This window comes from Cajanus cajan, chromosome 9 (assembly GCF_000230855.2).
Source record: "Cajanus cajan strain Asha chromosome 9, NIPB_CcT2T_4, whole genome shotgun sequence".
NCBI lineage: Eukaryota > Viridiplantae > Streptophyta > Magnoliopsida > Fabales > Fabaceae > Cajanus > Cajanus cajan.
The window spans coordinates 12,694,508-12,706,671 of NC_138525.1; the positions used below are offsets into that span (position 1 = coordinate 12,694,508).

The 12,164-nt window shown below is 34.7% G+C and overlaps 1 protein-coding gene and 1 pseudogene across 1 annotated transcript; one reads left to right on the forward strand and one right to left on the reverse strand.

The window, feature by feature from the left end:
- Positions 1-532: 532 nt before the first annotated feature.
- LOC109808223 (WD repeat-containing protein PCN) lies at positions 533-10,653 on the forward strand. The gene is made up of 11 exons (XM_020371122.2): positions 533-880; positions 962-1,096; positions 1,720-2,011; positions 2,107-2,170; positions 2,352-2,465; positions 2,629-2,791; positions 7,091-7,241; positions 7,548-8,125; positions 8,673-8,851; positions 9,240-9,494; positions 10,217-10,653. Exons 1-11 carry the CDS (start codon positions 665-667, stop codon positions 10,491-10,493), a joined length of 2,424 nt encoding a protein of 807 aa, XP_020226711.2. The 5' UTR covers positions 533-664; the 3' UTR covers positions 10,494-10,653.
- LOC145951623 (steroid 5-alpha-reductase DET2-like) lies at positions 4,616-5,458 on the reverse strand (annotated as a pseudogene).
- Positions 10,654-12,164: the final 1,511 nt, after the last annotated feature.

A 12,164-nucleotide genomic window follows, 5' to 3' on the forward strand; every position in this document is an offset into this window, starting at 1 on the left:
GTGAAAGGAAATGAAATGTTGAAAGAAAAAAATGTGTGTTTAATTCGATAGAAATTGTCAACGAAACTGCACATACCTACAATATTGTCAGGTACTAATTCTACAATTTAGATGCATGTGAAAAAGTAAAAGAGGTGAAGGAATAAAAGAATAATGTAAAATTCAAGATAATTAAAACTAACCATCGAAATAGATGAGGAATTGGAAAAAGACAAAAGAAAAGTAAAAAATTGAAATTTGGATTGTAAAATTAAAAAAACAAAAGAAAACTATGAATATTTTAGAAATTTGTTTTTTTTTTTTAAAATAAAGTAGGTGTACTTATTAAAATAAAATGTATATATGATGAGTCTTTATTTTTCTTTTCTACTTTTCATAATTAGAAGTGACAAAAAATTTACGGGCCAGAGAATTGAACCAAAAATAAATAAATACGGCCCAGAGAATTGAAAAAGAAGCCCAGAGAAGGTTTACTATGTATGGGTCTGAATCTGATAACCCAACCCGGAATATATACGGCTTATCGAAGTCGAGGCTTAAACCTCAGAAGAAACCTAACTAATAACTATTGCCGCCTTCCTTGGGTTTCCCCTTCAACCCTATTCTTCTGCTGATCAAACTTCACTTAACGCGCACCGTTTCGGAGCGTGGCTCCTCCTCCTCCATGGACAAGACCAAGACCATCTCCGTCGATCGGAGACCTTCGGAATGTGTCTCGTCGCACTCCATCGACAAGATTACTTCCATAGATTGGAGACCTTCTCCGGTGGTGGCTTTGGCCACCAGCTTCGACGGCTTGCGAGTCGCCGCCGCTCGCCACGACGGCTCCCTCGAAATATGGCTCGTCTCGCCCGGCTCCATCGGTTGGCACTGTCAGCTGGTAACTAACTAACTTACTATCACTAACTAACTAACTAACCATACATTCTCTCCATTGTTATGATTCTGATGCATTGCGCAGACTATACACGGAAACCCTAACGGGAAAGTGACGTCGCTTATTTGGTGCCCCGGTGGCCCCCACGGAAGTCGCTTGTTTTCGTCTCACTTAGACGGCTCCGTTACTAAGTGGGATCTTTTCCACTTGAACCAGGAGGTATCGTGTTTCATCTTCTCTTTTCGTTTCGAGATAGTGTGCTTGAAGCTTGTGAACTCTTTATTGTGTTTTTGTCTTGGTGTGGAATGGAGGCTAACGAGTAAACACCTACTTTCATCTTTGAGAATTTAGAAGACACTGTAATCTTAACCTAAAAATTGTAAAATTAGTTCCTATAATGTTTTTAAATTTATTCGCTTGCTGATATTTTAGTCCTTCAATATATATATATATATATATATTATCGCTTTAGTCTCATTTTTTTTTTCAGTGTGGACTTATGTGATTGTCAATTTGTACTTTTAGGACTAATTTTACAATTTTTAGCTTTAGGGACTAATATGATAAAATCAGGGACTACAGTGGGTGTTTATTCTTCTAGCAATAGAAAAACATGTTAGAGACACTTATTTGTAGGACTGTTGGGTTAGAGCATCTGCAATGGGGGTTGCTTATAAGCAACCCCCATTGCAGATGCTCTTAGGAATGTGTTCTTAGTTACATGTCGGGTAATATTTGTTAAGGTGTTGAAAGAGTTTTCTGAATGAGTGGTGCTTTGAGGTTTTTTTTTCTTTGGTTGTTGTATTGTGTGGGTTGCTTACTTTGACACGTGGCACTTGCAGACGGTGCTTGATTCAGTTGGTGTCTCAATTTGGCAAATGGCAGTGACTTTTCCCAAGGGTGACAAGATAAATGATGAGAAGAAGGGTGATCAAATGGGGAATGGGTTCCATGATTTTGATGAACATGAGAGCAGTGAAAGTGATGAAGATTTTGATTCACCTGGTCCTCATGAGGGTTCTGTGGGTGAGAATCCACGTGTAGCAATTGGTCTTGACAATGGACATGTGGGAATTTATGATATCTCTGACACAGATGAATTTATTTACGAAAAATCTTTGCCCTGGGTCAATGGTGAGGTTTTCCTCAAGTTATTTGTCTTGTAGCAGGTGTTCCTTTTTTTAATGCATTACTCCCATTAAGAGGATGTTTTGTGTTATGGTTTGCAGGACGAGTTTTAAGTGTGACATGGAGTACAGATGCTAACTACATATATTCAGGAAGTAGTGACGGGTATGTATTGAAGTTGTGATTTATAAGAGATCACCTATTTTCTTATGCTAGAAAACAAGGTTCTATGCTTAATTATGCAAAAAATTTAGTAGGTCCGGCAACATAGTCTACACATTTGTTAAATTTGTGACATCACTTAGATCAATGTCCTTACTTGTGTTTCTTGTTTGTCTCCTCTCAGGTTGATAAGATGCTGGAATGCCGCATTGGGCAATGAAATATATAGGATTACAGCTGGACTTGGAGGTTTGGGCAGTGGACATGAACTTTGTATATGGTCATTACTGTCTTTAAGGTGATAGTGAATGCTTCTTTTTGTCGATTTATTGTCTTTGAATTTAACTAATATGCAATTTCTTATGCTATCCACATCCATCCTATTGTTATAATTTGTCGGCAAAGTCATTTTTTTCTATTTGCAACCTTTTGTAGCTAATGAGTTAGTTATTATTATTTAGGTCTGGGACACTTGTTAGTGCGGACAGCAGTGGTAGTGTCCAGTTTTGGGACAGCCAACACGGAACTCTCTTGCAAACACATTCATTACACAAGGGACATGTAAATGCTCTGGCAGCAGCCCCTAGTCATGATAGGGTGTTCTCTGCTGGTTCTGATGGCCAGGTACTGAGTTGTATGATTTGTGAATTCTTCTTATGAAACTATTAATTTATCTTTTTGACATTGCAATTGACTGCTTATGCGTGTGTATTTAATAGCTGTTTGGCAATATATTTTTGACATTACTTATTAGTTCACATGATTATTTTGCATAATTGCCATTGTTGTTGACATCAAATTCAAGTTGTGACTGTGGATATTTTTCTCTGCTCTTTTTTCCTTTAAATTAATGCTCTCATTGCATTGGTCCTTTATATAGGAAATTAATAACTAGTTCATTAAGACTAATAAAAGTAGTTAAGGTAGTTAATTTGGGGAGAAATCTTTGGAACACACTCCCTTTTATTGGTTTAAATTTATTAAAAATTACAAACTTTGGTGGATCCCACACCCTATTTAGTGAATCTCTTGGAATTTTTTTTTTTTTTGTGTTTTCAATGAAATTTAACTAATAAGAGAGTTAAAACGAGTACAATATAGTGTGTTGCTGGCACTCTCTAATTTTAATTAATAATGTCAAATTTAAATTGTATTTTAAAAATACCCTTTGAATTAAATGGTTTAAATAATAGTTATATTAATGACAATACACCTAATTCAAAAGATCATGTTTCCTACAGAGTGTAACTGGTATTGTTAATAGACTAATAAATGCATCTGTATGCATGAGAGATGAGTAGGTGGCACATTTATAAATTTAACAATAAATGAAATGTGTAAAATGGTATTAGCTATTAACTCATCATAAAGTGAATCTCGTTTCTCATAATTAGGACTTAAAAAGAACATTCATTTGTTTCTAATAAAGAGGACAAGAGGGAGTATGTTTTGTGTTTTGCTACATGGGAATGTGTATGATGGTTTCAGTTTTGCAAGTGTACTTATATGAAGGCCATATTGCAAAATATAGTAGCGTTAAAAGGTTTAAATAGTACAAGGATTTAGAATAAGTGGAAACCAAAAATCACGTTGAAATTTAAATGATTAACAGGATATGGTTTTGAAATGGACCACTATAAAGTAGTTCTATGATTGGTTGTATAATTTTCTCAATAAAAGTAAAAAACAGTGATGTTTACAAGACATAAAAATTTGTAGTTTGAACATTTGGTTTTTGATGAGATGGTTAGAACCCTTTAGTGTAATTTTACCATGAATTGATTCAATGAGTATTGAGATTGGCATGATTCGTACCAATGTTTTTTAAGTTGAATCGGTTCAATGGTCAAGCTGTGGATAAATTGTAGTCAAATTGCAATAAATAAAATAATATATTTATAAAAAATTATAATCAAGAATTTAAAAAACGTAAACTTCACAACATTAAAAACTTCAAGGGTGATATAATTTATAATTTTTTTAAATTTAAAATTCCAAACAGAAGTCCAAATTAAATATAAAAGTACTTAACCACAGTAGTTAGTATAAAAATGACAACATTTTGCACTTATAAAAATTGGAATACTAAATAAAATAGATAACTAAAAAGCTTGATGTAAAAAGAGAAGTATATGTGATGTGATACATGGCACGTACAAAGATATTTACTTTGTAAATTCCTACTGACACATGTCATCTAGAAGGCAAATGCTACCCAATAATTTTTAAGCTTAAATATGTTTAAACTACCTCAAATTAGGTCAGTTTTTGGATTACTACTTTTTAAATTTTCTTTTTGTTTAAATTACTTGACTAATATTTTTTTTTATAATTTAGTTCCTGATGTTAGTCTCCGTCTATTAAATGATGACGTGGCTAACAAACTGCCACATCATCACCCAACAGTGCCTACCACGTCATCTAAATGGCTGCCACCCAACAGCCACGTCACCCAACGCTCCTGATGCAACTGTTGGTGAATTTTGAGTGTATTGACGTTGGCATTGAAAACGGGAGGTGAAGGCGGAGCGGGAGCGCGGGGGTGATACTCCGGCAGTGGCGCGGCGGGGGGTTCCAAAACAGAACCGTGGAACTTGATGTCGGCGAAGGAAGGCGCGATGGGAGGAGCTGGTACTTAAAGGTGAGGTCCTGCGCCGATGTGTCGTAGAGCGTGGCGAGCTTGGAGAGGAAGGTGGTGAACTTGATGGAGTGGCGTGCCTTGGGCCGTAAGTTCGCAAAAGTGTAGACGCAGAAGCCAAGCCTGACCCATGACCAGTCATGAAGGCCTAGCTAAGCCATGCCACAATCTCCCCAAAGTAATTAGGGCAAGCGACGAGCTCGAACAGGCCTCCCCTGGGAACAACGTAGCCCTTCCCTTGGCCCTTGAGCCGCAACAGAGCCTATTGGCCCAGACATTGATCCACATTTCGTAGGAGAACACGCGTGAGAAGCCCAAGGAAGAAGCGGGGCCAGAAAAGGCCGGTGGAGTAGTCGATGTTGTGCGAGACAGTGCGGGCCTGGAGGTAGGAGTTGAAGGTGAAGGCCATGAGGGCGAGGGGAAAGGGGGTGGGGCTTTGGAGGGAGGTGTGAGGAGGAGGCGGAAGGGGTAGAGGGCGGTGCGGTGGAAGTAGTGGAGGAGGAAGGGGGTCATTAAGGTTTCGGCTTTGGGGTCGGAGGCATGCCGACCAGGGGGAAGAGGAGGAGCGTCAGCCAGAGTGTTGGGCTCTCCATAAGGAACCAAGCCAAGGGGGCAGAGATGACTGAGAATGAGTTGAAGATATGTGCTGACATTGCATACACTGTTGGGTGATGACGTGGCAGTCTGTTAGCCACGTCATCATTTAACAGACGGAAATTAACGTCAGGTATTAAATTGAAAAAAAATATTAGTTAGGTAATTTAAACAAAAAAAAAATTAAAAAGTAGTAATTCGAAAATTGACCTAATTCGAGGTAGTTTAAGCATAATTAAGTCTAATTTTTATTACAATTGATAATGTAAAGGGCATATAAAAGTTATTCTTCCATTTTTATCTCACTGCAAAAACTGCAGTGCTCTATCTAAGCAAAACCTGAAAGCAGAAAGAACAAGAAGCAGGGAGGTCACACACCGTCCCAGGAAATCACAAATGCATGGACTCGTGGGCAGCAACAGCTAGCAGGTTTGACTTGGTAGCTGCAGTGTGTCATCACAGGAACTCGCAGCACCCTTTGACCTCGTGAGTGAGAGTGACCGGTAGGGTAAGGCAACAGAGGAGTCTGATGCGAATTCCATTTTCTTTTCTAAACAACAAAATAATTTTTTTTGGTTCCTGGTATAGTTGTATTGAACCATTGTGTTGACCTGTTGAGAACCGAAAAACAGCTGACCAGTTTTTTTTCATCATCTTGTTTCCTGGGTTAATTCCCCGGTTGAACTGGCTGGGCTGACCAGGTTTTCAGAACAATAATCCATACTGTCTCATTATTGGTAATGATTGAGCAATATGTGAGATATTTAAGCTTTTATGTTCCCTTGGGGCCTGGTTTTGTTGCACAAGTAAAACAAAGATGCAGCATCATTAGGAATGTCATGAACACCATTCATTGGATTTATTCTTGGAGATTGAATTATGTGGGAAAGAAGAGATGAAATAACATTATTGAGGGGCATTTTTAGTAGGCCAGGTTAGATAAGCATTTTATGTGGTGTAACTTTAAATTAGTAGATTATTTTTATTACCTAATCTGGTAGGTTCTTAAAGATCTAAGCATATCTAGATTCTCACTTATTCCAATCTCTGTCAATGTGAATTTTATTAGTTTGCTGCGTAATCAAAAAGAATGAGAACCCCATTTCCAACCATTACCTTCATTTTACTCTCCTATCTCAAACTTTCCTATAATTAAGTTAGTGTGACAATGAAACCTAGTAACAGATAATTAGCTCCATTTGTTTTGTATTTCTATTTTTATTCCTGTTTCTTTTTATATAAGTTTAGGTGTTCTCTATTACCTTATGGGCAAATTATTGTGTATTTCAGCCTTATAATCGAAAAGGAATTTGCTGAACATCTGTATAGTTTTTTTTTCTGGTTTGTTTCCCTCACTTTTAAGAATAAATAAATATTTGACTATTACATATGATGTGCCTTCTGGATGCTTCCAATGTATGTGTATCTTGAATTGCTCTTAGTGGAGGTAGACTGTGTATCATATTTCAGTGTATCACATTTATTGAGTTCTGTATTTGTATATTCTTAAGAATGATGATTAATGCCATTGCAATATTATGCATGTGTCAGTAAATTGGTGTGTTGTTATTTTTTATTCATTAAATTGTTGTCTGTTGCCCCCTTTTCCAGTCAGTGTACTGTTATTCCATACTTGAGTCTGTTGATGACATGAATTATAATAATGTTGGTTTAGTTTATTTTATTTGAAGGTTATTCTTTACAAGCTGTCTAGTAGTCAGTCAGCATCATCTGATGATAACAAATCTTCATTAACTAAGAGATGGAACTACCTTCACTATGTAAGGGCTCACACGCATGACATCAGGGCTCTGACTGTTGCTGTACCAATAAGTCATGAAGGTGTTCAAAATTATATTGTTTATAATTTTGTTATTTGTTTCACAAATATTGTATTAGCTTGTTTGGATGAGCTTTGGGTCTAATTTAAAGCAGGGATTCTTGAAAAGGTTAAATTTTATCTTTTCAAGTGAGAAATGAAAAATTCTTTTCTTCTATTTTCTGAAGGTGTATCTTTCAGCATAACCAAACTTCTTTTCAGAAGTGTATCTTTGCTGTAGAAAAGCTTATCCAAATGGAGACTGTCTTTAGTTGCTACATATGCATTTGCCATCTTCTGTTCCTTACCTGTGCATTTTTGTGTAGCAGATATTAAGGCAGAAAACAGGTTTAAAAGAGCTCGACGTGGAAAAAAGTCCGCTGATTTTAGTTACCATAAGTGGGCTCATTTGGGGGTTCCCATGCTCATCTCAGCTGGAGACGACACAAAACTTTTTGCATACCCAGTGAAAGAATTCACTAAGTTTTATCCTCATGATATCTGTCCTGCGCCTCAGAGAACACCCATTCAACTAGTGCTTAATTCTGTCTTTAATCAATCCAAAATGCTTTTAGTCCAATCTTCGCAGTGGATAGATGTTCATTTGCTACAACTAAAAAATGTCTGCACCCCTGGAGACTTTGCAAAGACCAAAATACTTCGTCGAGTCAAAACTAAGGCATCTAGGAAGATAATTTGCAGCACAATTTCTAATTCAGGGGCGCTGTTTGCATACTCTGATCAAGAAAAGCCTAGGCTTTATGAATTGGAAAGGGGTAAAGATGGTAAAATTCCATGGGATGTTCGCAGACGGATGCTTCCTCAGAGATTACCATTTGCTCATTCTATGATTTTTACTCATGATTCCTCCTGTATGATAGTAGCAGGTCACGATAGAATGATATATGTAAGCTAGCAACGCACTATCTCTATTATGATTAAACTATGTTTTATGTAAAAGTATGGTTTTTTTACTTCAAAAGGGAATTTCTATTGCTTGTTTTTGCAAGAAAACTTGGGTTACTTTACTCCATACATTATGATATTGATGCTGTTCATCATTATCTGTTTGCTATTCTGGTTCTCGCTTAACTGGAGCTTTGTAATTTTTTTTCACCTGAAGACTGTTTAAAGGGAATTTACGTTGTTTGTACTTACTATTATTAAAAATTGTCCAGATTGGGTTTAAATGTCAAACAGCTGTGATTTGTTATCTTACTCTAAAATGCTACTAGTTCTCTTTTTTCTTTATCTTTTGTGGTTTCTTCGTTATTATTATTTGCTAGAATGTAAGCTGGGGCAATTCTAAATTGGTTTGTATAATTAAGTTTAAATTTCTCTTGGTTGTTTTTCTAGTCTCTGGTTTCCTTAGTGTTCACTAAAATATCATGATCTTAGGCTTTAAAAATCTATTTGTTTGTTTTATTGATAGTCTTTTCTTTTGAATGGTATAGGTTGTGGATGTTGAGAGATCAGAACTAGTGCACACTTTTACACCTTGTCGTGAATTGGATGAGGACTCAAGTCCAACTGAGCCACCCATTACAAGATTGTTTACTAGTTCTGATGGGCAGTGGCTGGCTGCTGTGAACTGCTTCGGTGATATATATGTATTTAACTTGGAGACACGAAGGTGTTCTTTCTGATTTACTTAACTTCTTTTTAATTCAGGAGATCTATTACTGTAGTTGATTTGCTGCATATAGCTATGACATCTTGTTATTAGTTGAGAAAATTGAAAATAGAAGGATAAGCTTTTGCGAAGACATGCAAATATGCATCAGACAATCAAAAGAAAGTTTTTGACCCGGATGTTAGTTGCGTTTGCCATGGCAGATTAGTTGCAAAATTAATTTAATTGGTAATACCAAAGGCTCCTTTATTATTTTTCCCCGCTTTTTCTTTTGGCTTGCTCTTTGATTTGATTCTAGAGGGTGAGAGTGATTGCATTTGCATGAATTATTTGATATTAATATCCGTGTTTTTCTGTATTTTATAAAATAAATATTTTTGTACTACAGGAATCAATGGTTCATTTCAAGATTGGATGGTGCCTCTGTTACGGCTGGTGGATTTTCACCCCGGAATAACAATGTATTAATAGTTACAACTTCATCAAATCAAATGTATGTATTTGACGTGGAGGCCAAGCGGTTGGGAGAATGGTCAAGTCAAACATCTGCTCTTCCGAGGAGATACCAGGAATTTCCTGGTGAAGTTATTGGACTGTCTTTCCCTCCATCAACTTCATCTTCGGTTGTTGTTTACAGCTCCAGGTAAGCTTTATTTTCTTTATAAACACTTATTGGATGAAGTATTTTGTGTGCTGTATTATAGGTTATAGCAAGTCTATGATATACATAATTTTTGAGAAATTCTAAAGTACTTGGAAATTGGAATTGCTTCTACTTAATTTCAGACTTGTGATACATGGAAAGTTAATGCTTTTATGTAGGCATGGCAATCTAACCCGCCCCAGTGGGTACCCACCCGAATCCGCCCGGATTTGGACGGGGAAAACCCGTATTTATCGGGTTCGAGTTCGGGTTTTCCTGATTGATAAAATCAGGGACGGGGTAGGACGGGGATGTTAATACCCCGCCCCCGCCTCTGCCCCCGTCCCGCTTAATAATATAATTAAAAAATTATTTATATATATATATAAACTAAAATTAAAAAATTTATATGTAATAATTTATATTATTTTACTTTTCTTTTATTTTTTTTTAAATTGTTCATATTTATTTAAAAGAAAAAAAGAAAAAAAATAGGAGTGGGGACGGGGGCGGGGCGGGGCGGGGATGAGAACCCAGATTTTACCCCCGGCGAGTATCGGGGGCGGGGGCGGGGAACATAAAACCCGCCCTCGTCCCGCCCCGTTGTCATGCCTACTTTTATGTCGGTTGGTTTCAAATTGTGATACCATTTCTGATTTGAAATAGAAAGTATGAAATATTGTGATACCATTTCTCATGTTTGGAAATTGTTTTGTTTTCAGAGCAATGTGCTTGATTGACTTTGGATTGCCCGTGGAGTCAGACGAAAGTGATATGTTAAGTATTCAAGATTCAAGGGCAAAAAATTTACAAAATTTTAATCTTAAGAAGAGGACTAAACACAATAGGAGAAACTTTGAAGTTGTTCCTTTAGAGAATCCTGTTTTATTTTTAGCATATACATCCAAAAATTCTTTATTTATGATAGACAAACCCTGGTTGCAAGTGGTCAAGAGTTTAGAAGCAACACCAGTCCACAGACATATTTTTGGAACCTGAGCACTAAGCGACTTAGGGGATCATTCTCAGCCTGAGGAATACATGATGGATATAAAAGTCCGAAGTTTTTTTTTTTTTTTTCATGGCTGGGATTTAGGATGTGTAACATGTTGTCATAATCAATTTTGTTGCATTAGTAATAGTTTTTCTTCATAATTTATTTTATTTTTATTTACACAACTCCGATGCTTTTACTTTTAATCAGTTCGTAGTCTTTTTGTCAAAGTTTGATTAAGATGTAATTACAATTTTATGTAAAAGAATATTGTTTACATAAGGGTAACAATCTAAAATTGGGAATAACCATTGTTTCACGTGTGGATTTCATAAACAAGTATTTTGGTAATTTTGTAATACTTGGTTCCTTCTCCGTTATTTCTTACAATTACAAGTTTATTCCTTTTTTTTTTTTTTACTTTAATACCTCTTACAAAATATTATTATACGGTCAAGTATTATTTATCATGAATATAATGGAACAAGTAAATAAATATCTTACAGGCTTGTTTTGTCGGTGATAAAGATTGAAATGGAATCAGTTAAAATTGTTATTGTATTATTTGAATTTTTCATAACCAAAAAAAAAAAAAGGATGGAGCGGAATTAGTTATAATGTATTAGTTTTCATATTCTTATTTTTATCTTATATTTATATTATCATTAAGAAGTTATTGATTGATTTTATGTTTAAATTATCATTAATAAATTATTGATTAATATACAACATGTAAAGATAAAATTATTATAATGGAATAAAATGAATATTAACTCATTTTCTTTCATCATATTCTTATTTTTAGAAAGTAGAAAACGAAATAAACTCTTCCTTCCACTACTTTTCTTTCTATTTTTTCATTAGCAACTAATTTAAACATAATTTTGTATAAGTGAAAAGAAAATATTTTTTACTAGTATAAATGAGACAATTTTTCGTTAACTCAATAGTAAGACAACGATAGGATGAGAGACAACTTAGACCTTAGCAGCTTTTAAGAACTAGATGTATTATTCATGTATTAAGTTTATTTAAATATAAAAATATAATTTAGATTTATAAAAAACATAGGTTAAAATATATTTTTATCCCTATAATATCATTTAATTTACATTTTAGTTCATATAATTTAATATAAATATCCTTAGTTTATATGTTTCCCTTTTCAAACTTTGTTATTCTTTACGGTTAATTTTTTTAAAACATTATTTTTATGTGAATGACATTAATTTATTAAATTCACATGACATTGATGTATTTGATTTTATGGATGGTGAAGATAAGAAACACAAAGTTAAAGATAATTGTCATGTTAACACAAATTAGACGTAATTACACACAAAATTAACAATATGAATTAAAAAAGATTGAAAAAAGAAAGTATAACGACTAAAAATAATTATTTAAACTATAGAGATTGAAAGATAGAGTGAAACTATAAAGAATAAAAAAAATATTTTAATTAAAAGAATATTTAGAAATAAAGCTTTTTTATTTTATAATTTATTATAAACAAATTATTGTAAATGATTTTTTATGGTATTATATGCATTTTTATTAGAATTAATCACGCTAATTATCAATTTTCACGAGGGAAAAAAAATTATATGCAGTGAACTTTGTGATAAACTCTAAAATTGCTAACTATTTTTATGGTCTTAAGGTAGGGAACATGT